The sequence below is a fragment of the Peromyscus leucopus genome, chromosome 9 (assembly GCF_004664715.2).
Source record: "Peromyscus leucopus breed LL Stock chromosome 9, UCI_PerLeu_2.1, whole genome shotgun sequence".
NCBI lineage: Eukaryota > Metazoa > Chordata > Mammalia > Rodentia > Cricetidae > Peromyscus > Peromyscus leucopus.
This window is the reverse complement of record NC_051070.1, coordinates 57,286,511-57,313,462: the sequence shown is the minus strand read 5'-3', so window position 1 is coordinate 57,313,462 and position 26,952 is coordinate 57,286,511. Positions and strand designations below refer to the sequence as shown.

The following is a 26,952-nucleotide window of genomic DNA, read 5'->3' as shown; positions in this document are numbered from 1 at the left end:
GACTAGCACCAAGGGGACCCAGAATAATAGTGGTTTTTGTAAAGTAAAAGAACCAGAGTAGGGGAAACCGGTTAATATCAGGCCATGGCTAGTTACTTTTTTGAAAAGAGTTAAAAGCCAGGGGACTTCTCTATCATGCAGATTCTACTAGACTGGAATTTCCTGTTTTTAGGGAAGACCAGGCTCTCTAGGGATCTTAATACTTCAGGTTCTGTGGCATTTAGCCTGAGTGATTCCACTTTTGTTTCCTCTGACTTGTTGATTCAGTTCAAAATGGACTCTCATAATTTTTGTTCATCACAACTAAGAAAAATTACCACGTCACACCTAGGTGCTGTGGAGCATTTTGTAAATTTATAGCAAGAAGTGATGACGTTCAGAGGTTTGGGACTTGTTCGGTCTTACAGGTAACAAAGGGCAGACATTAGATGTAAAGGAACAATAGTCTGAGTCCAACCCCCAATACGCGCAGACTGCCTCTGGAGAATATCAATAACAACTCATTTGAGTGCCTTCTATAGTCTGCCCTGATGCACAGAAAATTATTTAATTGTGACGGGGCAAGACAATGCAGAGGTTCCTCTGTCTTGTATTCTTGCTGAAGCCATTTCAGGTTTAACTAGAATTCGATTGGAGAACCCCATGGAAACTTAGCCAGATCTAGTTTGGTCAAGCCAAAAACAAAACAAAAACCTCACCTATGTCAAGTAGTGAAGGAATGAGTTCATTTAAAATTGAATTGGTTCCTACTGGGTGCCTACGGATGTAATGGGTACTGGGACTTTTAACTATGAAAGAGGCAGTTTCTGCAACCATGGAGCCCATGCTGGGTTGAGGGGAAAGACAGATAAAAAGCAAGTTTTCCTTTCCGGCTTCAAATAAGATGCAGTTTCCCGCTAATTTCCTTCAACCGGCCGCTAGGGCGCACGCCTCAGTCGCCGGGACACCCGCCCTCCCGCCAACTCCCTTCCCTTCGCCAGGACCAAAGATGGCGCCGACAGGACGGCACTGTGACGCGACCGCACGTCCGCCGGAAGTGTCCGGAGGAGAGCCTGGAAGCCGGCTCACCCTTGCGCCTGTGATATCTTGAGCTTCGCGATTTGAGCACGAGTTGCCACTTTTCTAGCAGGATCATGGTGTTCTACTTCACCAGCTGCAGTGGTGAGTGACGCCGGACCCCCCGGGGTCCTGCTGCCCGCAGCTGCCTCCAAAGCCGGCATTCCCCAGCCGCCGCTGGGCTTGGACCTGGTCCTGAAGCGCATCCTCCCGCGGGCGCCTCTACTACTGCCTTCTGGGTCCCCGCGCGGCTGTCCCCTCGGTTGCCTGGTGGTCCCCTGGTCAGGGCCTGGTGGGAGCCGTGGGAATGCGCCCCCCTCTTTCCTTACTCCCCGGAATCATTCTCATCCCCAGCCTGACAGACCCGCCAAGGCTTCCTGGGCTTGGGCAGTGTGTGGGTTCCTGCACACCCTCCCTGTCTCAAGCCTTTGCCCTAGCATTCTGGCAGCACCCTGGTGGATCGACGTTCACCAATGAGACAGATGCCAGCAGCTGTCTCCTACAGGAAGAGTACCTTGCCCTTCTAAGAAGGGAGGGCTGGGGTGCCATGGAAAGCAGTAGGACTAGAATGTCAGTACAACCCGTCGTCACTGGGCAGAGCGGATGTCCAGGTGACATATGGTAATACTACTGAGCTGGTTTTTGGAAGGCCAGAGAGTGGTGTTTGGTTCCCAGGAAATGCTGTGTCAAACTCGCTTCTTTGCCCATATTGCTCCAAATCAATCACTAAATAACTCACCCGGTTAAAAATAGCTCTGAATTTTCCAAGACAGTGAGTGAGTGAGTGGTTCAGGCTGGCTTCAAACAGGGACCCTCCTGCCTCAAGGCTCCCTAATGTTGGCATTCCTTTCTTTTTTGTTTTTGTTTTTGAAGACAGGGTTTCTCTGTGAAACAGTCCTGGCTATCCTGGAACTCACTCTGTAGACCAGGCTGACCTCGAACTCAGAGATCCTCCTGCCTCTGCCTCCCGAGTGCTGGGATCAAAGGCATGCGCCACCACTGCCCGGCCTTGGTGCTTTTTTTTAATTTGTTCATTTTCGAAACAGGATCTGATTATATAGCTCTTGCTGGCCTAGAACTCACTATGCTATTTCTAGTCTATGCTTGTAGGTGTCTTACCCATGTGCACATCTATACACTACTTGTGTGCCTAGTGCCTATTCAGGCCAGAAGAAGGTGATGGATCCCTGAAACTGGAGTTACAGACAGTTGTTTGAGTTAGTGTTTGTCTAGCATTCTTGAAGTCCTGGGTTTGATCTCTAGTACCATGTAAACCGAGTGTGCAGTGCACACCTGTAATCCCATGATTCAGGAGGTGGGGGCAGAAACTCCCAGGCCTCCTGACCATCATTTAAAATGTATGGCCTCATAACTTTTGTTTGGTTTTGTTTTTTTGAGTCAGAGTCTCTCAGATCAGGTTGCCTTTGAACTGGCCTATGTAGCCAAGGATGGCTTGAACTCCTGACTCTCCTCCCTCTCATATGCTGGGATTATAGGCATACTACACCATCACAGCCCAGTTCTGCTCAGTGGCACAGACTCCAGCCAACCCCGTTCCTGTCTACCAGGCATTGTGCTTGTAGACTAGAGACCAAGTCACAAATTTAGATCCACTTAGGATCAAACAAGTTTTGGTAGGACATGCTTGGCAACCCAGCACCGAGTCTTTTCAATGTCCTAATCTTGACTTTAGAATCATGATTAAGGAAAGCTTACTAACACACACACACAAAATGTTTATTACCTCGACGTAAGATTTGGATTCGGTTTGTCTGAAGTAGTTGGAGGGGGTTAATAGAATGAATGGATTGAGCCAGTGTTTGAAGAGGTTTGAGGCTGTGCGTCCCCTGCAGAGAACAGGGCTTCCACTAGCATCGCAGACTGAAAGATAAGTAATACCAGCTAGATGGGCTTCCACAAAATAAAAGCCAGCTAAGTTTAGCAGTTTTGTTTGTTCATTGAGAGAAAGTTTCTCTGTGTAGCCCAGGCTGTCCTGAAGTTCACTCTGTAGCCCAGGCTGCCCTCAAACTCAGAGATCCACCTGCCTCTGCCTCCTAAGTGCAGGAATCTGTTTTTAAATATTTGCAGTAGAGATTTTTGTTTGCGGGGGCATGGTTGTGGCTCCTCATTGAAGGAGACAAAGGTGTAGGACTGAGCTGTAAGTTGCCATTAAACTTTACCCCTGAAGTGAAGTAAAATAAAAAAGCTCTTTCCCTGAAAAGGAGGAAAGCAACCATTCATCAGTAAGGACTGGCAAACGTCTTGTTTGGGGGCAAGAGAATATTTTGAGCTCAGTAAGACTATAATGCATTCTTTATGGTTTAATCATTTTGAGCTCAGTAAGACTATAATGCATTCTTTATGGTTTAATCATCTTCTCCTGCTGTTATCAGTCACTTTAAAGTATAAAACTTATACTCAAAGGATGCAAGAGCAGGTGGGTAAGCCAGGTGTGGCCTAGGGCTGTGGTTCCTATCTCCTAATCAGAGGCTTTGACACTTGGGTTTGCCCTGAAACAGTTCCTTTGGTGAAGCTAACTAGTTGTCTTTTTGGTTTTGTTTTGTTCCAGTTAACTCATCTACCTACACTATCTACATGGGAAAGGATAAATATGAAAGTAAGTTGACAAAAGCATTTGATTTTGAAATTTCAAACAGGTAGGTGCTGTTCCTGTGCCCTGTTTGTTGGGTGTATGATTTTTGTTATTAATTTCTTTAATTCCTTTTGAAAATTATACTTGACAAACAGCAGTTGTCCATATTTTTGAATACAGTGTTTTGATACATACACACATTGTGAGGTGATCCGATCGGAATCCATAGCATATCTGTCATCTCAAACATTAACTGAAAAGGAGTGATAGAGTATTCAAAATCCTGTCTTCTAGCTTCTTTGGCATCGCCTTTGGTAATTGTGTTTATTCTACCATAGAATACCGTACGTGTTCCTATCTGATTATTATTTTTTTACCTGCTGGTCAGCCTCTTCCATAGCTCTCCAGCTGCTGGTAGCCTCTACATCTATGAGGTTTGACTTCTGTCTCTCCTCTGCTTGTCTTGTTCAGCTGGGTCTGGTGTGTAGCTTAGTTGTAGTTTATGTGCCTTGTATGACTATAATCCCAGTGTGATAGGGGATGGTGGAACTGGGGGCCTCGTGAAGGCTGACTGCAAATACTGCAACTAAGCTGCATGCCAGACCCTTTGAGACAAGATTGTACTCTATAGCTCAGGCTGGCTTAGAACTCACAGCAATCCTCCTGCCTCATCCTCTGGAGTGCTGAGCTTACACATGTGAACCACTGTGGCTAGCTCAAGTTGACCTTCCTGGTCGGGAGAGCACGGGAGTTTGCAGCACTGATCCTTACAGTGTGAAGATGAGAAAGGCAGAACCTCAGAGGAGCTGGAGAGAAAGTGTCAGTCATTGAAATCAGAAAACACAGCTGCCCTTCTCCTGGGGTAGGATGAAGGCTTAGAGAAGCAGCTGTGAAGTCGTACCAGCATCAGCTTGTTGCTCGAATCTTGAATCGGTCTTTTAATAAAAAAGCCCAGGGCCAGATATTGGAGTAAATGCTAAAAGATCAGAGAGACAAAGGAACAAGCCACAGCCACGTCTCACCTCACCAACTCCACGAATCCTATGAATGTCTCTGAAGCTCTCCAGCTGAAAAGCTTTAGTTCCTGTCTCCTCACACCTTATATACCTTTCTGCTCCCAGCCATCACTTCCTTCCTAGTGGTGGGATTAATGTCTCCTGTGCTTCCCAAATACTGGGATTAAAGGTGTGAGATCTCAAGTGCTGGCATTAAAGACATGTGACTCCCAAGTACTGGCAATAAAGGTGTGTGCCACCACTGCCTGTTTATTTATTTTTTATTTTTTTATTATTTTTTTGTTTTGTTTTGTTTTGTTTTTCGAGACAGGGTTTCTCTGTGTAGCTTTGGAGTCTGTCCTGGAACTCACTCTGTAGCCCAGGCTGGCCTCAAACTCACAGAGATCCACCTGCCTCTGCCTCCCAAGTGCTGGGATTAAAGGTGTGCGCCACCACCGCCCGGCCCACTGCCTGTTTAATCTTGTGGCTTGTTCTGTTCTCTGATCTTCAGGCAAATGTTATTAGGGTACACAATATATGAGCACATCAGCTCCTTAGCAAACACGCTGTGGTTCTGCAGCCTCTTTGGACCTCAGGTTTCTTAGGTATGAGAGGCTCATGGGCTGTAGCTACCACGCACGGTTGTCAAGGTTGGGGGGAAGGACCTGTGGGGAGCGCCTAACCCATGTGAGCACTTGTTAGCTGGTGGATAGAATCCTGGGGGCTTCTTCAGCTCCCAGAAAGCACTCCCCACTCTGCCTCTCTGGGAACGCTGTCCCTGGAGTTGGTACCGCTACCTCGGTAAGTCTTGAGAGCTGGCTGGTCACACTGTTACCTGTGCTTAAGCTTTTGCTGCTCCTTGTCTGTCTTTCTCCCGTTTCTTCCTAGAACTGTCGTTGTCTAGTCTAGGTGCACGTTGACATTGACGGCCGTTAGAAGTTGACAGTTTATATGCGTTAAAAGAGGCACGCCTATCATTCTTCAGTCAGACATATTTGACAGTAATGAAATAAACAAGACTGAAAAACGGTTGCTATAAAGCAGAACTGCTAAGATTAAGACTGTAGCATTATGAAGAGAGAAACAACAGCCACCAGCAAAATAAAATAACTCACATTCTGAAGCAATTTTTCATACGACATTGACTAAGGTGTGACCTAATGGTGAAGTCTTCCATACTATGTTAATACTTGGGTTTTAGGTTTCTCCTTATAGCCCATACTATCCCCGATCGTTTCACCTATCCCCCAGCATCTTCCCGGGGTCATGAAGGAAAGGATGCTGTCTCCTTGTTCTACACTGAACAGTAAGCCGCTGCTCCAAGAGCCGTAGTTACTTAGAGTGGACACGAAAGCAGATCTGCTGCCAGGTGTGATTTTCTTTTACTACATCAGAGGTGGAGCCCGAGACTGTGGCCCCTGGGAAGCACTTAGAGCCAGGCTGCTGCATGAGTGATGCAGGTTTTGTACTTTGTAACCAGGGGACAGGGGCAAGGCAGTCTCACGTGTGTCTCTCCTCCTGTGGTTGCGTACTCTGCATTGAGGGCTTATGCGTGTGGGCCCTCATTCCAGCCTGTGTGAGGGAGACATTGCTAGGGCTCTGGCTCCATTCAGGTATACGCACACAAAAAGAAGCATGTGTATTTTGTTGTGACCCTAAAACTGCTCTGCAATATAGGACATGTTCTAAACTGTGGGCAAAATGCAGTCATCACCAGCACATGCCGTAGAAGGGACGGTGAATGTGGTCTTGAGGCTCTGAGCTGAGAAGTCTCATATGTGTGGTAGAATTTATGCCTAGAGACACACACCTAGATTCCACAGCCGTGAATCTGGATGTCTAGAGTCCTCTGGTGTTTTGTGTCATCGTGTATGTATAGAACATTTGCTCATCAGGAAACTTTGAAGTTGTGTAGAGGTGTCCCCCCTTCCGAGTTAGCCTAATAAGAAAAGGAGATGCATTTAAAGCCTCCTTTGGGGGATATTCGTAGTACCTCCCACTTATCTTTAGTAACCCTGCAGTTTCCAAGTGAGCACTGGATAGAGCAGGAAGGGAATTTTTAAGACAGGTCTTTTCTCTTCATAGCCAGCAGGTGGCCTCAGTCATACATAGCACACTTGAGAGAAACATTTTACTCCTAATATTTTCCTTTCTTTTTTCATTATTTGCCCACGTAAATTTCTGATGTCTGCCAGAAAACTCCTGGTGTCTACTGTTGCCAAGAGTGCCCTCTCCCAAGGTGTATATACCTGAACCAGTAGTAGACTCTCCTTTTTTAGGTACATCTAAAAATCTTCACATAGGAATCACGTTTTCCTTGAAGTTCTTAATTGATGCTTACCTGCCACATGTACAATTTAAAGTATCGATACTAATATTCTTAAATAATAAAAAATCAATTCCTTACCTCTAGTAGCTCATTCCTCCCCATCCTCCCAAAACTCTTCCTTATAATGCATTTTTCTCTGTCCTGCCAGCCAGCTCCCTAATAATGACATATGGAGACTTATTAACTACGAAAGCTCAGTCTATAGCGTAGGCTTGTTCCTAACTAGCTCTTATAACTTAAATTAACCCGTTTCTATTAATCTACATTTTACTGTGTGGCTTTTTACCTTTCTTTCATTCTGTATGTCCAGCTCCCTCCATGTCTCATTGGCGTCTCCTCTACCTCGATTATCTCCTCTTACTTCCTCTCGCTGCCTGGCAGCCCCACCTATACCTCCTGCCTAGCTGTTGGCCTTTCGGCTCTTTATTAAACCAATCACAGTAAACAATCTTTACACGGTGTAAATATCCCACACCACCCCCTAACTCCCAGAACAATTCCTTTACACTCTCTCGCCTCCTTTTTCTGCTAGTTAGTTTCCAGATAGGGTTTTTACGTTCTTTACGTACACATTCTGTTCATGATACTGTACATATCCGGTCAAAGGTCTGCTTTCTTTCATTGCCACTGTTCTAAGACCGGGTCTTACGTCTCTTTAAGCTGAGCTGATCTATCTTTTTAGTCCAGGCTGTCCTCAAATTCACCACCCTCCTGTCCCAGCTTCCCACGTGTGAGCAGCTGTACCCTGCTGAGTTTTTGAGGTTTCTCTGTCTGTCTGTTTGCTCTTTTGAGACATGTTCCAGGCTGGTCTTAACTCCGTATGTGGTCGGGGATGACCTGGACCTTGATGCTCTTGTCTCTACCTCCCAATTGCTGGGATTACAGGCTGTGTGAACCACACTCGGCTTTTGCGGTGCTGGGGACCAAACCGAGGGCTTCGTGAACACCAAGCAAGTAATACAGCCACTAAACTCCAGTCCCAGACCATCGTTGTTATTATTTATTATTATGGTAAAGTTTGAACAAAATCATGTTAACATTTAAGCAATATAGTTAGGCAGTCGGAATCACCTACGTCCCAGCTGCTGAGGTTTTTTTCTAGTATTCGTTTCACTGAAAGGAAGTGTCTTTGGGCTTTGAATCAGAAGTGTGAAAAAAGCCATGCAGTGTATGTTTTCTGACTGTAAAAGCTGTCATTCTTTCTGTTCAAGCTTCCAAGTCCCCACCTCTGTTGTCTCTATCAAGGAAGAGGAAAAAGTGAAGGGGGTGGTATGTCTTTCCCTTCCCAACATAAAAATCCTGGTATATTTCTACTTAACAGTTTTTCTTAATTTCCTTTTCCTTCCTCTTGTATCTTACTGTAGATGAAGATCTGATAAAGTATGGCTGGCCTGAAGACATTTGGTAAGTAGCAATTTTTATTCTGCTTCATTTAGATTGTCATTTAGATGTTTAAACTTGACCATCTACCTGCCTCCTTTAATTACAGTTACACCTACTATGTGGTGTTTTTGTTTATGGTGTTCATGAGTAAATAGGTTCCCTTCAGTGTTCCACCCCTGTGACCCAAGAGAAATGTGCGGGCTCCTAACACACCTTCTCAGCCACTTTCTTTGTCCATGTTCATTTTCCACTGCTTATTCTGACCATCATATTCTCTCTCCTGGAACCTAGTCTTACCATTTGAGTGGAGTATCATTCTCCCTAGAGATAAGTTCTCAGGTCCTGTTTACTTGGGTATAGTTGTTTTTTTATTCATTGGTCTTTGGGGGCCTACTACCCAGCTCCCAAATAAATACCAGAGACTTATTCTTTCTTATGAATGCTTGGCCTTAGCTTGGCTTGCTTCTAGCCAGCTCTTCTTAAATTATTCCATCTACCTTTTGCCTCCAGGCTTTAACCTTTCTCTATTCTATATACCTTTCTTTCCTTCTTTCTCCATGGCTGATTATGTGGCTGGGTGGCTGGCCCCTTGTGTCCTCCTTTCCTTCTCTTTTTCTTGCTCCTCCCTCTTCCTCATTCTTTTTATTCTCTCTCTGGCAGCCCTGCCTATCCCTCTCCTGCCTAGCTATTGACCAGTCAGCTCTTTATTAGACCATCAGGTGTTTTAAGCAGGTAAAGTAACACAGCTTCACAGAGTTAAACAAATGCAACATAAAAGAATGCAACACATCTTTGCATCATCACACAAATATTCCACCGCATAAATGAATGTAACACATCTTAAAATTCTATACCACAACACTTGGGGGTGATGACAGTAGTGCACATTTTTCAAGCACTAAACTCTGCCAGATTTTGTCAAGTGTCAATACTTTTAATTTCTCAACAACCTCTGAAGTATTGCTATCATGCCCATTTTATAGTTGAGGAACAGAACAGGTCTGCAGTGGTTATTACTGGCCCAGCCCAGGATCTCACAGGCCCAGCCCAGCTTCCAAATCACTGATTCTCCATCTCCTTAGGGCACCATCTTCTGGCTTCAGTTCACAGCCCCTGGTCCTGCTCCCTTCCCCACTTCCCTACCATGCCTATTGCTGCAACTCTCCAGATGGCTTTTCTCCAGCTGCGGGCTGGAGAACTCCCCCTGATTTCCCTAGAGCGCTGTGAGGTTAGACGGCTGCTTTTCAGGAGAGCTGGTTCAGTTTTCAGGGAGGTGGGCGGCATTGAGCACTTAACAGGGAAGTACTGTGCAGAGGGTAACTCAAGCTCCACTTGCTCCCCATTACCTGCAGCTCTGCTCGGAAGCCCCCGCGTATCTGCAGGGGTTCCCCAAAGGGCCTCTTGGACTTCTCCCTACTTAGTTATGAGGGGCTCTAGTTCATGGCCCCAGTGGGCATATTCTATCATTCCAAAGTCCACACTGAGAACCAGGAGGTAGCAGACACAAGAGGAATTTTAAAGGCTTAAAAAACCAAAAACTATTCCAGCACAGTGTCTTAGCTTCTGAACTCAAATGTACCATCAGGCTAAATACTGCTTAGGGTCCTTTCACTCAGTGGTGGGCAGGTTGTATTGCTCAGAATTTCTGGAATTCCTGGCCTTCCTTCCGAAGGCCCTGTGTCTTCAATAGGACAACTATTCACCTGCTTTGTGAACCACTGAGGTCATCAGTGCTGGCACATACCAAGAGTTTGACGTCTGTTGACGTCCCACTTGACTCACTTGCCGCACGCTTCCTCACTGTGGCTGGGTCCTGTTGTCCCCTATGAGTGTCTGTCGTCCCCAGCAGAAGTGGTTCCCGTAGATGCCGTGTCTGTACCTGTTAGGTAGCTGGCTGCTATCCTTCTTCCTCTTTAGTTTTCCAGCTAGAGTTTGACTATCTCAGGCTCTCCTGGAACTCACTGTGTAACCCAGGCTGCCTTTGAAAACACACAAGTTTCTTGTCTCGGTCTCCCAAGTGCTAAAACTATAGTTACTGTGTTCACCTATGCTGTATATTAGCCTACAGATTTGAGGATCGCTGCCTATATAGAAAAAATTACATATTAAGATACATCTTGAAAGCCGGGCGGTGGTGGTGCACACCTTTAATCCCAGCACTCGGGAGGCAGAGGCAGGCGGATCTCTGTGAGTTTAAGGCCAGCCTGGGCTATAGAGTGAGTTCCAGGAAAGGCGCAAAGCTACACAGAGAAACCGTCTCGGAAAACCGGAAAAAAAAAAAAAAAAAAAAGTTAATCTTGAAAGTCAGTTTACCATAACTTTTAAACTTTTTTAAATTAAACATGTAGAAAACAAATTTCTAAATTAAAGCCAACACTAGTAAATTGTGGATTGAGTTTTTATTTTCATTTTTTTTTTTTTAAGATGGAGTCACCAGGCTTATATCTACAGGTACCTGGAGATCCCTTTTGGCATCTTTAATAGTCTAGAGATGAATGACTTATTTTCAGAAGTTACTTGAGAACTCAGGGGAGCTGAAGTGGCCATAAACCTCAGGGCCTGTTCCAGGTCATGTGCTGTCTGTCAGCCCTGACAATCTTCCAGGGATTGATCTGGACAGAAGAGCGACCCTGAGCTCTTCTGCATTCCGGTTTTAGCCTGGTATTCCCTGCTGCTGCTTTGGGGGATTTACCTCTGACAGCATCTGAGTCTATCCTGGTAAAACTTCTGAGGTTCCTTTAAACAAAGACTTTTCTAGGGATTAAATGAGATTAGAAGTAAATTAGTCTTTTGTTTGTTTGTTTGAGACAGGGTTTCTCTGTGTTGTTTTGGTGCCTGTCCTGGATGTCGCTCTGTAGTCCAGGCTGGCCTGGAACTCACAGAGATCTACCTGACTCTGCCTCCCGAGTGCCGGGATTAAAGGTGTGAGGAAAAGAGAAATGGTATGTCTTTGCTACCTCCAGACTGCCTAATGAGTAGTATTTTCTCAGACCTCACTTTAAGGGACTAAACCATTCCTGTCTCTCTGCACCTTCAGGTAATTGTTGTTCTTTTATTGAAAATTCTAGTCTCCTAGTTAGTGAAGGGTGTCAAGCTGAGCAGGGATGGGATTATAACAAGGACAGGAAGCTAAGAGTGGGCATAGTTTGAGTGATCGCTTTTAGGAACTCTGGAAAGACTTAGCAAACACAGGAAGTTTGCTCTGAATTGTTTTGGGGTTGGGTATTTCAGACCCTGTTTTTCCTTTGTAGCGATGCACGGGTATATGTAATCCTGAAGTTGGTATGCGCTAGGTGTGAAGAGACACCGTGACCACAGCAACTCTTATAAAAAAGCATTTAGTCGGGGCCTTAGAGTTTCAGAGGCTAGGTTCGTTATCATCATGGTGGAGAACATGGCGGCACACGTGGTACTGGAGCAGTAGCTGAGAGCTACATCCTGATCTGCGGGCGACAGTGAGAGAGAGAGAGAGAGAGAGAGAGAGAGAGAGAGAGAGAGAGAGAGAGAGAGAGAGAGAGAGAGAGAGAGAGAGAGAAGAGGAGAGGAGAGAGAGGAGAGAGAGAGAGACTGGGCCTGGCATGAGCTTTTGAAACCGCAAAGCCCACCCCCAGTGACATACTGGCCACACTTCCTAGTCCTTTTAGAGTTCCATTCCCTGGTGACTAAGCATTCAAATCTATGAGCTTGCGGGGGGCCATTCTAGCCATGATACTCCCGTGTGTGCTTTGACTGCCTAGGTACGAACTCCTTAGCAATACTGAATTATTCTGGTATTTCTGTTGACAGCGTTCCATTTAGGAGACCTTGGAGAAAAAGCAGAATCTAATATAGTTGCTATTGCTAGCAGGAAGGGCTGCTACTAATAAAGAGCTGTCACTGAACACGCAGAAGGCAGAGTGGCGGGTGGTCCTTGTCAGTTGAGGTCACTTCACAGTGTAGTTGTTCGTGGCTTAATGCTTCAATTCTAGGCCTGCCTGTGCATGTTGCAAAGTGAGTCAACTTCCTTTGGTGAATTATAAGCATGAAAAATGTCACATCAACTTTGAAAGATTGCATTAAATTGATGGATGATAAGAACCCTGTCTTAATTAGGGTGACTATTGCTGTGATAAAACACCTTGACCAAAAAGAACTTGGGGAGGAAAGTGTCTATTTCACTCACAGTTCCATATAACACTCATCATCAAAAGCAGTGAGGACAGGAACTCACACAGGGGCAGAAACCTGGAGGCAGGAACTGATGCAGAGACCGTGAAGCAGTGCTGTATACTGGCATGCTTCCCATGATGCTCAGCCTGCTTCCTTATAGAACCCACGATGACCAGTCCAGGGGTAGCCCCACCCACAATGGGCTAGGCAACTCAAGCTCCCACTTACATGTGGCTCTGTTCAGAAGCCCTCATGTCTCTTCCCACATCAGTTACTACTTAAGAAAATGTCCTACACGCATGTCTATAGCCCCATCTTATGGAGACATTTTCTCAATTGAGGTTCCCTCCTCTGGTGGCTCTAGCTTGTGTCAAGTTGACATAAAACCTAAAGGGAAAAAAAAGTACAAACCCTAAAGAAAAGTGAATTGAAGATGCCGTGGAGGCAGGCTGGAGAGATGGCTCAGAGTTTAAGAGCACTGGCTGTTCTTCCAGAGGTCCTGAGTTCAATTCCCAGCAACCACATGGTGACTCACAACCATCTGTAATGAGATCGGGTGCCCTCTTCTAGCATGCAGGCATACATGCAGACAGAACACTGTATACATAATAAATATTAAAAAAAAAAAAGCTGTTGAGGTATGTCCCACCTTATTCCCAGCCCTTGGGAGGCAGAGGTAGGAGGAACTCTGTGAGTAAAATGCTAGTCCAGTCTACATAGCAAGTACCAGGCCAGCCAGGGCTATGTAGTGAGGCCCTACCTCAAGAAAAAATTACTCTGGGGCATTCTAAACGATTTTAGGACAGTGCCAGTGTGTCAAGTAGACTGTTCACCCAGGGGTGCGTGTTGATGTCATTGTCTGGGAGTGGGTGGGGGGATTGGAAGAATTTTTAGTCTGACCCATTTAATGATGCAGCCTGCTTAGTGAGCTGACTTTTCTAAATCTGAGTTCGATCCTTGGCTTTGATTCTTTTGCCATTCTTTGAAACTTGGGGGTGTCAGAAACCATCTTCTCTTCCTCTCCAGACAGCAGTCCTGTGAAGGAAGCTCCCAGGTTGGCCGCAGTGGAGTTCCACTGACTTCTCCCATCCTTGCTTACTGAAATGCCTTCCCTGCTTTTCCTATCACTGGAAGTTTCCCTCCTCCCGGGATGTTGTCATGTTTATTATCTGACTCATCTTGGCCCATAGCCACGCCAGCTGCATAGCTCTCCAGTTCACCGTGCCTCCTCAGGGTGCTGACCCGCCCTTTGGAGATGGTGACTGCTTTCTAAGAAGTCCCAGGGAATACCTTCTTGGAATGGGATGCTTTCAATGCAAGTGGCCGAGAACATGGCTGTCTCATTCTTCTAAACGTTGTCTCTTCCTTTGCAGGTTTCACGTGGACAAACTCTCTTCGGCTCATGTATACCTTCGATTACAAAAGGTAACCGAATGTAAACACGAATTCCTGACTTTGTCTTTGGTGAGGAACACCATATATTCTTTTTGTGTGGTTAAGTTGCTTCAATTATAAAAACGTTCAAAGTCATAAAGATTAGTAAATGTCTTCCTCCTACCCAGAAGAAAATGGTTATGGAAACTTCTGAGCGATTTCCCAGGTAGCAGCCCTGCCTTGTCCAGTCCAGTGAATACTGTCTGTCCTCTTTGCTTCCTCTCCTTTCAGTTCACTTGGGGCTGGCATAATATTTCCAGTGGCTTCTTTTTCTCGGGCTCACACAGCCCACCTGGCTGACTGAGGGCAGCTGTTCCCTGTTTCCGGAGTGTCCTTGGACAGTCTAAAACCACATGGTGGCGATACAGGAGCGAAGATGCCATGTGTCCTGACAACACAGCACCACTAATTTTTTTCTAACCTGCCTTTACCCGTGTATTTTCCATAGTTAAACTACACGGGGTGTGTGCTTGTTGTATGAGTTACCTTTTAAAAAATAGATGTATTTCGGATTTACAAGAAAGTTACAAAGGTTGTATGGCTTCCCTGTTAATGTTGTATGGCTTCTCATATCACATGTTCGATTCTCAAAACCATCAGGCCAACCCCATTTAGTTGAGTTAGTAGTAACTCAACTAAATCCTGGCCTTTATTTGAGTAGGTTCTCCACGAATTTCCCTTTTCTCTTCCAGAAGCCATTATAAGGTACCACTCACTTGCCCCCTCTGCCCTGATTTCCACGACAGTGTTTTTTCCTTGTGTTTTGTGACCTTGCCAATACACTCAGTGACCTTACAGAATGTCGCTCCAGTTGTATGTGTCTTACTTTTCTCATGACTAGATGAGGGGGAGAAAAGCACAGAGGGGAGGGGCCTCTCAGTCATCAGGTCAGACAATACATACCTTCGCATGACTTACACTGGTGCCATGAGCCTGAACTGCCTGGGCAGGGCTGAGCCTGCCAGCTTCCTCCGCCATGGCACTGCCTTTCCAGACTTGGTTACTACAAATCAAGTTGGGGTCCAGCTTCCACTCAGGCAGGGGCAGGGCATAGTTCTACTTTTGTGAGTAGGGTCCATTTCATTATTTGGGGTTCATGGAGAGGGGACTTGTTTCTTTCTACTTTGTATGCATTAGCAAGGATTTGTATTTATTATGTGCCCTGGCCCTGTGTATATTCCGATGCTTGTTCCCTTGCTCATATTATATTCAGCTCTAGTGAGATGAGATCCCTTTCAGCTTGTCCTGTGCTCCACTGACATGCACCAACCTCTTTCTATTTATTTTAATTGAAATTTTATTCATTTTTTATTTTGAAACAGAATCTCATTATGTAGCCCAGGCTGGCCTCAGACTCAAAGAGATCTGTCTTTCTCTGCCTCCTGAGTGCTGGATTCAAAGGCATGTGCCATCACACCTGGCCAAAAAAAAAAATTTTATTTTTTTATTTTTAATTTTTTTTTTGAGACAGGGTTTCTCTGTGTAGCCTTGGCTGTTTTGGAACTCTCTCTGTAGACCAGGCTGGCCTCGAACTCACAGAGATCCTCCTGCCTCTGCCTGAGTGCTGGGATTAAAGGCATGTGCCACCACTGCCCAGCCAAAACTTTTTTAACAAAGTCTTGTTGTATAGTCCTGGCTGGTCAGGAATTTTGTAGCTATAGAATGCTAGCCTTGAACTTGTGATCCTCTTTCTGAATGCTGGGATTACAAGCGTACATGATGATAATTTGTACCATTCAGTAGTGTCTTGAACTTGAGCCACGGTATCTGGCAATGTTCCTTGTTCTCAAGTTGTATGATAGCATGCACACATTGTGTGTTCAGAACGGAGACTGCAGTGAAGTCACTGGGAACATGGGGAGTGATACCAGAAACATTTAGTTGTGAATTAATTTGGGGCTTTTGTGTGTTTCATAAGCCTTCTACAGTTGCCAGGCTGTGAGATTGCAGCTCATTTAAGGAACTGGGAACTAAGGACAGAGATGTAATGATTTGGATTTTCTGCCTTATGATTTCCATTCAAAACATTGTTGTCGAAAGTCCAACTTAAGCTGTCCTTTGCCATTCTTTCTACACATTTGTGATATAGTTAGACTCTCTATCTCAGTCTACATCCATAGTATTGCATTATTTTTTAGTCATGATCTGTAAACAAGTTAGTCTGTTGTTTTCGTGTTTGTTATTTTGAGTGACTATAGTGAGCTAATAATAGTGACATATTTAATAGGAAAGCTACTTTGTCAGAATTTAGATTGTGTATAACTTTTCAGTATTATAAGTCCTCTTTAAGAATGCTTCTTGCCTGGTGTGGTGGCGCATGCCTTTAATCCCAGCTCTCTAATTCTAAGAGGCAGGTAGATCTCTGCAAGTTCAAGGCCAACCTGGTCTACAAAGTGAGTTCCAGGACAGTCAGGGCTACATAGAAAAACCCTGTTGGAGGTGGGGTGAGAAATGCTTATTTGTTTTTAGAGACAGAGTCTTGCTGTGTTGATCATGGTACTCTTGAACTCATGGGTTCAAAAGAACTTTCTGCCTCAGCTTTCTGAGTAGATGGGACTAGAGGTAGGCATGCTCAACCAACATCTAACTCTGGCTTTTTCTTTCAAGTCAGGGTCTCAGTATGTGGCTGGTCTGGAACTTGCTATGTACAACATCCTGGAATCCTGGCTCTGCAGCACATAATTGCCTACTTCCTCCCATATAGAAGGGAACAACTGCTTCCTTTCTTGGGTCTTTGTGAGGATTAAGAGCTGCCATACCTTAAAGCTTTCCAGAATAGCATCTAACAGCTGCTGAGCATTGGATGCCTTCATTGTGGTTTGTTTTTGTTTTTTTTGTTTTTCAAGACAGGGTTTCTCTGTGTCACAGTCCTAGCTGTCCACCTTGTCCGTGCGCCACCGCTCCTGGCCTTCACTCTGTTTTGAATCCATTCCAAACTGTAAAGATCCAGATTCTCAGCAGTGTTCTCTACTAGACTTCTTCCATTTTGAAACCCACAGAAAAGCCACAGCTCTTTGGAGCTTTTTTTTACTCACTAGTGAGTGGCTCAAACCAAATGATGGCCTTTACACTTTTGAGTCTTAGGCCCACCGTCGTGAGCTCTTCCATAGCTGTTGCTGCCGCTGCTGCCACCCCGGCTGCTTATCTTACAGTGGGAACAGCACAGCCGGAAGCCGGGGTGGGGTGGGGGTGGAGGGTGCTGGGTAGGAAGAAGTCCTGGGACATGCCCTGACCTCGAGGACCAAGAAACTGTGAGTGCCACGAAAGTTCCTTACGCACCAAGGTCCATCGCCAGATTGTAGAGCTGCCTTGAAGCCTGGGGTCACCTCTCAGCTCTGCCGCTTCCTGGACACAGAGAACCTTGGTCCAGGCTGGAGGAGTACATGGGGACACTCAGCAAGCGGTAGCTACTGGTTTATTGGTTTTAACCATTGATTGACTTAGTGGGCTTGTCACCTCTTACTAGTCTTGCCGCTGCCACTCAGTTGTCGCTGCGTGTAATGGCTGTTGGGCTTGATGACAGCACTGTGTTACAGAGGCATAAATTCAGGGCCCTCTGTTTAGATGGCCTGAGAAATACATGGGATGGGATGTGCCCTCAAGTAGTGACAAATTCAGATGTGTCAACACTTATTTATTTAAGAAACTCGTGTACATAATTTTAAATATAGCTGGGAATGTATTTTAGTGGTAGAGTTGCCTAGCACATAGAAGGAAGGCTTTGGGTTCACCTCTCAGATCACATGCACACGCGCACGCGCACGCACTTGAAAATTATGGAAGTTTAAAACACAGGAGTGAGGTAAAGTTATTTCAGCACTGAGTTCTCTGTAGCATTTGCCCTCTGACGGGTGTTTCTGTAATCCCATGCCTAACAGAACCCGATTCTCAGCTGATTTTCCCCACTCTCGCCGCTGGATTGTCTCTGTTCTTTGGAAATAACTTTATGTACTCAGATCTTTGACTGATAGCAGTTTTGGTGACCTCTCGGTGGTCATTTTTCCCTTGTAGTGGTAAATAATAGGGATCCAACACAAGAGCTCGCCCTGAGTTTGCCTGGGGGTTAGATGGTCTGAGATGTTTGGGATCCAGAGCTCCAAGGTGTCTCCTTCAAAGGAAGCCATAGGGACCTCAGCCAGGGAGACTCCTAGATGTCAGAATGAGTGCCATTTCCCCACATGCTTTCCAGAAAAGCACGAGGACAAGAACTACTAAGACATAACTGCAGTTAATATCTTCAGCGTGGTTTTTAATGTATTAAGTATAGTTGTCTGTGTTGGTGCCTTCTCTTGGTTCAAGGAGCATCCTGCGGTGGGCATGGTAACTGTACTTGATCTTCAGTGTTCTGTGACCTACCTGAAGAGCCCCTGCTTGCTGTAAGCCCATGCCGAGCAGGTAAGGCCGCAGATGCTGTGAGTGTGCGGTGACCATCAGTAACAAAAGAGGATCATTTGGTTTATGTTGCAGGGAGAGAAGATAGAAGACATTCCAAAGGAGGTTCTGATGGACTGTGCCCACCTTGTGAAGGCCAATAGCATTCAAGGTCAGTTTTCCTACAAGTGTTTTCTGAGTCAGCGTGCACTTTTTCTGTCTGGAATGAGGTCCCTTTTAGCAGGCATGCTGTTGACTTGGCGTGCGGCTGAGGACAGACAGCAGGAGATAGGTGTGAGGAGGGGAGTATTTGCTGATTGTCAGGGAACTAGAAGCACTTTCCCTCTCCTCTGAGTCTCGCTGTCCTTTCTGAGTCTTGGCCTCTGTGATGCTTTCCCTTTCCTTGAACAGGAAGTTATCCAGCTCTGCCTAAGACTTCCGGCAGCACAGAGGTGTGGAGAGCTAAGGAGATGTGTCTCGTGGCTTTGTTGTTAATGTTGGCGTCTGCTCTTATCATTTGTCATCAGATTTTAAGATGAGAGGGGCTTGTTTCAGTTTTCTTTTTAAAATTTTTTAAATACAGTGTTATGTGTATGATATTTTGTTTGCATGTGTGTCTCTGTGCCATGTGAATGTCTGGTGCCCTTGGAACCCAGAAGAAGGTGTCAGATTGCCTGGAACTGGGGTTGCAGACAATTGTGAGCCATCATGTGGGTATTGGGAATTGAACCCAGGTCCTCTGGAAAGAGTATCCAGTATTCCTAACTACTAAGCCTTCTCTCCAGCCCCTTGTTTGGGTATTTTGAACCAGGATCTTGCAATGTAGCCCAAGCTAGTGTGGAACTCACTGTGTAGCCCAGGCTAGCATCAAACTCATGATTTTCCTATTTCAGCTTCCTGGGTATTGGAACTATAGGGGTGTGTGTGTGTGTGTGTGTGTGTGTGTGTGTGTGTGTGTGTGTGTGTGACTACACCAGGCTTAGAGCTAGAGTCTTTAAATCATGCCTTTACTTTTCCCCTTCTCTCCCATGCTTTATCCTTCCTTTAAGTTGTGAAGGTTTCGAGTCCATTGACTCTGTTGTCCTCCTTCCCCACAAAATCTTACTTAGCTGGTCTGGGCGATCCTTGGGTTCATTATCTTTCAGAAGCTCTCTGGGTGAGCCAGTGTGCAGGGTGGCTTGGGAACAATCACCCCGTGTGTTTTAGGCAGTAGTGAAAATGCTGGGCTTGGTGCCTGCCTACTTCTACTAGATAAGATTTAATCTAAACGAAAGGTGTAGGATGATAACTAGGATGGGGTTAGCAATTATGAAGACTGTTGAGAGGTACTGGTCTAAATGAATGATGGAGCTAATAGCTGAGATTTTAGGGCGGAATATAGACCTGGTTATAAATGAAGTTGGAAGATGATCCAGAGCAAACACAGCTGGTAACAGGCATTGGGGGGGTCCATGATTACATGATGAGAACTTGGCAGCCTTCCTTCGTGAGACTGGTGCCTTCAGTCTCAACTCAGGCAGCCTTAATAACAAACTACAAGTGTATACAAAGAAGCCTCAAATTTGCCTTTTGGAGCTACCACTTTTCAACTCCATAAATCAACAGGTTGTTAGGAGTGAGGACGTTCTACTTTGTGAGTAGAATAGAGTGCCTTAGATCTTCAGTTGCTGAAGTAAACATTGAAGCAAGCAAACTGTTTATTGTGTTCCAACCTCTTCCACACAGCCTTGTTCTTCCCTGTGCCCCAGTTTCGCAAGTGAGCCTTGGTTCAAAGAGCGGTTGACTCCTCATTCTTGCCTCAGTTTCTTTCTTTCTAGAGAAAACATAGGGAAGAAGGGAGCCACGGTGATTACTCCCTGTCCTCTCTCAGCCATCCTCCTCCCTCAGCCATCCTCCTCCCTCAGCCATCTTCCTCCCTCAGCCATCCTCCTCCCTCAGCCATCCTCCTCCCTCAGCCATCCTCCTCCCTCAGCCACCTCCTCCCTCAGCCATCCTCCTCCCTCAGCCATCCCCAGTGAGTGCTCACATAGCACAATGTGCAGCTGCGCCCAGGTTTCACTCCTCATGAGTCAGCACCACGGATGCTGCTGAGGACTGAAGAGAGCTGGGAGACGGCAGAGGACAGGCCACCAGCAGCAGCTCTGTAGCTACCAAGTGCTTTCCTGCTCCACACCATGGGAACGGGGAGTAAGCTCGCTGGTTTCTGCTAAACTGGCCCATTTTAGGTCGGGGAAAAAGGCTCCACTGATAACCAAACCAACCTTCCTAAACGTGGTGGTTTCCTCAATGTCAGATGGGGCCAGAGAGTGATAGGCACCGCTCAGCTCACACGGCTGGTTAGGTATTGCCAGGCTGGCTCTCTGAATTCCCAGGCTGTGGCTGGATTTTCCTGGCTAGCCATTACCACCTCAAAGATTCCTTCAAGAGTCTAAGGAAACTCAGGCAGTCCTTTTCTCTTGAAAACTACGCACCTGATAATTTTGCGTTCAATTTTAGGGTGTTCTTGGAAGTCCCCAATGTTAGTCATGGACCCTTGCTTTTTCCACTGTAATACTTTGACTTAATGTTTGATTTCCTTCTGCCTTCGGTGCTTCGGGACATGGAGGTGTGCTTTTCTCAAGCCTTGTCTGGGGCGGCTGATGTTTTGCTGTGGGTGAGGGCGGCGCCACTCAGTTTCATGTTTCCTGCCTGTTGAAGACGGTCTCTCTTGGCAGGTTGCAAGATGAACAACGTTAATGTGGTATACACGCCGTGGTCTAACCTGAAGAAAACAGCTGACATGGATGTGGGCCAGATAGGCTTTCACAGGCAGAAGGATGTAAGTGTTCACACCACCACAGGAGGGGAGCCCGACTCCAAGCTGAGTGTGATGTTCCTAAGGGTGTTCAACTGGGCGACTAAAGCCCTGGGAAGCCAAAGCCTTGCCCCTCCTAGGTGAGAGAGAAATAATTAAGGCTAAGTACTTTCCCTTTCCCTCCCTCCCTCCCTCCAAGGTCAAAATTGTGACAGTGGAGAAGAAAGTGAATGAAATCTTGAACCGATTAGAGAAAACCAAATCGGAGAAGTTTCCCGACCTAGCAGCAGAGAAAGAAGGTCGAGACCGTGAGGAGAGGAATGAGAAAAAAGCCCAGATTCAGGAAATGAAGAGGAGAGAGAAAGAAGAAATGAAGAAGAAAAGGGAGATGGATGAACTTCGGTACGACGGGGCTGTGCTCTTGCTGGTGGTTGGCGCAGGTTGTCCCCACAGGCTCTGCCCGCACACTTTCCAGGAAGGATGCTGCCCTGGTGGTGGTGTTAAAAGGCGGTTCTGTTGATGGGGTGAACTGCTCTTTTACAGAGGTGTTGGGTGTGAGTGAGGGGTGGAATGAAAGGTCTGGTTTTACTCCACTGTATGCCATGGTGAGCCTTCCTCGGAATCCGGTTTGTTCTTGAGAAAGGAGAAGGTGAAGGAGTGTGTAGTGTTGAGCAGCTGTGCCGTTTGGACAAAGGTGGGAAGCTGAGTGACTCAGGGCTGCTTTCAATGCCTTTTCCGCCTTTCGAAAGTTGCAGGTAGTTGATGTAGTGGGGCCCACTTCAGTGTGCTACAGTTTCAAACAGCAGTTAAAACAGTTTGTCTTCTGAAAGCTGAGTGAAGGTGGGCGTGAAAATGCTGACTGTATCAGTTTTCTGTTGCTTCTATAACAAATTGCCCCAAATTTAACTCCTCGAGGCAAAGTAGACAGATCTAAGAAGTTCTGACTAATCTAAACAGGGATCGGCAGGGCAGTTCCTTTCCAGAGGCTCTCGAGGAGGCTCCTGTTTCCAGAGGCTGCCCACGTTCTGTGCCTTGTTGCCCTTCTTGTGCCTTCTCTGCTTTACGGAGCCGTGTGACTAGATGAGACGTAATCACATCATCCCAGTAATCTCCCTGCCATTTAGAACGGTCACATCTGCACAGTGTGTTCCTGTGCGGTGGTGTGCTTCCAGTGCATGATTCTCAACCCTCCTAATGCTGTGACTTTTTAATACAGTTCCTCATGCTGTGGTGACCCCCCCAACCTTAAAATTATTTCAGTGCTGCTTTACAATTGTAATTTTGTGACTGTTATGAATCATAATGTAAATAGGATATCTGATATGTGACCCCCCAAGGGGGTCCTGACCCACAGGTTGAGAACCACTGTTCTAGCTCTTTGGATGTGAACATTCTAGGTGGGGGAGAGCTTCGGGAGCGTCGTTCACCTGCCACATTGAGTGTGTCGCTGCACTCGAATAGGCACCTTGCTCCCGTTTCCGTTCAAGTGAGATGTTGGCTTTTTTTTTTTTTTTTCCCCCATAGCTAGCCTCCAACTGGTAAACCTGCACCTGCATCCTGAGTGCTGGAATTACTGGGATGTACCAGTACACCCAGCTCCCTCTTGTTTTTCTTTTCATTTTTTTTCTCTCTCCTTAACGTAGTGCTGGGCATTGAACTAGGGCCTCATGCACCCCAGGCAAATGCTGCAGCACAGAGCTCTGTCTCTGAGGCCCCTTGTGTTCCCCTTAATGGGCAGTTGCCCTCCTAACTTGTAGCCAAGGAACTCCTGGGTTTCCATGGACGCCATTCGTGGTATGTGCACCAGACAGGGCATAACGCCGGTGTGGGGTGGCATCAAATTATCAAATTAATACAAGCCAGCTATCTGGCCTTGCCCTGGGTTCTTGGGAAGCCCGCTAGGCAAGAGCACAGCTGCTGTGATCAGATGTGCTCCGCTGTGAGGCCCCTGCTTGTGTTCCTGCCCAGGTTCTGCCGAAACGGAAAGACTGGCTTCTTTTAGGGTCGAGCGTTCAGAAGGGGGGCCCTGGAATCTCATCCTGCTCTGCTCTTCTCTGCTCTGCAGCAAGCGGTACACAGACTGGGATACTTGCTATGGCCTGCCAATAAGAGCCTGCTGTGGGTTGTTAAAAGCCGCTCACTCTGGTAATGTTTGTGAGTCCAGGCAAGCAGGATTTCCAGCTAATTCTTCTTTTTAGTTGGAGCAGGGAAAAATATGCCCTGATGAAAACATGGCTTTCTGTTTCCTTTGCATCTTGAACAGTTTTGTTTAGAACCATGGATGTTTAGTGTTCGAAGCACAGTATCACTTCGTTTGCATCTTTGCCAAGGAGGAAAGATGACACTTTGAACATTTACCATCTGTCTCACACCGTACTTAAAGTGCTTCCTGCGTGTCCTCACAGAGCAGCCAGATATTCTGGGAGTCTGAACAACACCGAGCAGCTTGCTGAGCGCTATAGCTAAGGGTGTGTGTCTGACTGTTAAATCCACACACTACTACGCTCTGCTGCTCTACACAATACTCCTTCAGAATACATAGATCCACACACTACTACACTCTGCTGCTCTACACAATACTCCTTCAGAATACATAGATCCACACACTACTACACTCTGCTGCTTTACACAATACTCATTCAGAATACATAGATCCACACACTACTACACTCTGCTGCTCTACACAATACTCCTTCAGAATACATAGATCCACACACTACTACATTCTGCTGCTCTACACAATACTCCTTCAGAATACATAGATCCACACACTACTGTAGATGTAACCAACCGTCTTATTAAATAAGAAACACAGAACCAATGTAAAAGAGAAAGCCAAGAGGTCAGAGCTCAGAGCTAAAATCTCACCCTTCCTCCTGCGGTGGTCCTAGCTTCCCGAAAGAGAGCTATTTCCTGTGTGTAAGTCTTTTCATAGTCTTTTGTTCTGCCTTCTCATTGGTTGTAAACCCAAACACGTGACTGCCTTGTTACTGTCTGTATGTACAGCTACCTAGGTCTTAAAGGCGTATGTCTCCAATGCTGGCTGTATCCCTGAACACACAGAGATCTACCTAGCTCTTCTACCAAGTGCTGGCATTAAAGGTGTGTGCCGCCATCGCCACACTCTTGCTACGGCTCTAATAGCTCTGACTCCCCGGGCAACTTTATTTATTAACATACAATCAAAATCACATTTCAGTACAATTAGAATACCACCACACACTACTACACTCTGCTGCTCTACACAATACTCATTCAGAATACATAGATCCACACACTACTACACTCTGCTGCTCTATACAATACTCATTCAGAATACATAGATCCACACACTACTACACTCTGCTGCTTTACACAATACTCCTTCAGAATACATAGATCCACACACTACTACACTCTGCTGCTCTACACAATACTCATTCAGAATATGTAGAGTAATAGAGAGATGTTAGGATTTACCTGAAATGCATTCTTGGTTTTTTTTTTTTTAATTATTTATTTATTTATTTATTATCTATACAGAAGAGGGTGCCAGATCTCATTACAGATGGTTGTGAGCCACCATGTGGGTCCTGGGAATTGAACTCAGGACCTCTGGAAGAGCAGTCGGTGCTCTTAACCTCTGAGCCATCTCTCCAGCCCCGCATTCTTGGTTTTGAATTAAGCTATATACTATTAAAGTTGGGGTAGTATTTATTAGTTTCAAAAGTTACAAGCATTTAAACAAAGACCCCATTAACAAAAACTATTTTAGTATCTTCTAGGTTTGTCTTCAAAGTATCTCCATTAAAACTATTCATGGAACTGAGGGGGAAATTCTCCATCTTGCAGAGTAAACTCTGCTCCAGAAGGTCAACCAACCCTTCCATTTTCACCCATTTGTAACCATCCTGTGAGCTTCAGTTGTGTGGTCCCTGTTACCCACAAGCCTTCCAAGTGGCGGTCCATCTCAAGCTTCAGAAGGCAGAGCATGGGGCAGGGCCACTGTGTCAGTGAGATGATGGCCTCTCAGGACGTGTTCCACAAACTCAGTACTTCATTTTGTAAAATCTCCAGCAACAGGCTTTATGCTTCCAACATTTGGTGGGTTTGTTTTTGAGACTTTGAGACACGGGGCCTTACAGTCAGCCCAGGCTGGCCTCCAATGAAGCCTGGGATTTCACACCCCTCCACCGCCATAATCTATTTTAATACACTTATCATGCTAGCATCTCTTTAAGTTCTGTCTTTGAATCTTCTAACCAATAGATCAACTCTGTGCTTCTTACCTGCTTTATTTTAATCTTGTGTTTTATTTGATTTTTTGAATTATCAAACACTTATGAACATGAAGTCGAGTCTACCGTATAGACTACCATGTAGTCTACCATATGGACCAAAAGACAAAAGCAATGATCAGGAAAATGGAGTTGGTTAGGTAGCATATCAGAAGTTGGACTGTTAGGACAAAGGAGCTGGGGTGTTTGGAATTGGGGGATACAAGTTAGAACTTGCGGCTCTGTAAGTTCTGAAGTTACAGAACCAAGGTTGAAGTTCAGGACGGAAGTGCAGTGGGAAGTCACTGGCCAATGTGTCACCAGCATAAAGACATAAACTTGGTTTCCAGGCAGAGCTCTTCAGCGAGGAGAGTCGCATGCGACTGGAGAACTGTAAGTGGTAGAGAGGAAACTGAGACCCACCTGTAATTCTGAATCCGTTGCCTCTGATGCAAGGCCAGAGTCAGGATCTTACAGGAGCAAGTAAATAGGAAAAAGTGTGTTTAGTGACTTGAGAAGATTCAGCATAGTTCCTAGGTGTCGTGGGTGTTTGTGGGAAAGTGGGCTTGTAGGCAGGAGTGACATTTAGAAGGCATCATCAACACAAGCCTTGGTCAGAGGGTGACCAGTCTCTAAGAGGGGACTGCTCTACCTCCTTTTTATTGTTCATTGCCTTTTTTAAAAAAGACAACTAGGGGTTGAACCCACGGCTTTGTGCTTGCGAGCACTCTATCACTGAGCTATATTCCTTTAAAAAATTATCTTGAGGCACAGTCTCACCAAGTTGTCCAGGCTAGTCTCAAATTCATGATCCCCCTGCCTTAGACTCCATATGGCTGGGATCATAGACAAGTGCCACCACACCCAAGCTCCTACTGCTGTCTACTGTGACTGATGCTTTGTGTGCTGGGATTCTTCTGTTGATTATAAGCTCCTGCAGAGCCTTGTGACCCCTTGTACAAGACAGCATGTTCATGTGTAGTCAGTCATTGTATCATGAATGAATACATGAAACTGGCTTCCCTCATAGAGTAATTCTAGAAGCTGACATCAGAACTAAGGAGTGTGCTAGGTAGCCATTCTCTAGGTATAGGGTCCTTATATGGGAGCAGCAAGATGAAACAGAACCGAAGTTCCAAGTATTTGGAATATTGGATCAAGAAGGTTCTGTAGCTAGAGTTTTCCTGCCTTGCCCACAGTCAGGACAAATCTTTGTCACCCACCAGTGCCACAGCTGCTTAGACCCAACCAAGTAAACACAGAGACTTATATTGCATACAAACTGTATGGCCGTGGCAGGCTTCTTGCTAACTGTTCTTATAGCTTAAATTAATCCATTTCCATAAATCTATACCTTGCCACATGGCTGGTGGCTTACTGGCGTCTTCACATGCTGCTGGTCATGACGGTGGCTGGCAGTGTCTCTCTGCCTCCGCCTTCCGCTTCCCAGAATTCTCCTCTCTCCTTGTCCCACCTACTTCCTGCCTGGCCACTGGACAATCAGTGTTTTATTTATTGACTAATCAGAGCAACACATTTGACATACAGACCATCCCACAGCAAGGTTCCAGGAGCATGGAGCCAGTCCATGA

At 45.8% G+C, this 26,952-nt stretch overlaps 1 protein-coding gene across 1 annotated transcript in view; it reads left to right on the top strand.

Annotated features, from left to right (window-relative positions):
• The first annotated feature begins 979 nt into the window (after positions 1-979).
• Ccdc25 (coiled-coil domain containing 25) overlaps positions 980-26,952 on the top strand; it is a 32,658-nt gene continuing 6,685 nt past the window's right edge. Inside the window, exons 1-7 of the mRNA XM_028889998.2 lie at positions 980-1,161; positions 3,626-3,673; positions 8,338-8,377; positions 13,879-13,930; positions 18,407-18,482; positions 21,025-21,128; positions 21,304-21,506. Of these exons, the coding sequence (XP_028745831.1) occupies positions 1,134-1,161; positions 3,626-3,673; positions 8,338-8,377; positions 13,879-13,930; positions 18,407-18,482; positions 21,025-21,128; positions 21,304-21,506 (551 nt within the window). The 5' untranslated portion in view covers positions 980-1,133. The remainder of the gene's footprint in view (positions 1,162-3,625; positions 3,674-8,337; positions 8,378-13,878; positions 13,931-18,406; positions 18,483-21,024; positions 21,129-21,303; positions 21,507-26,952) is intronic.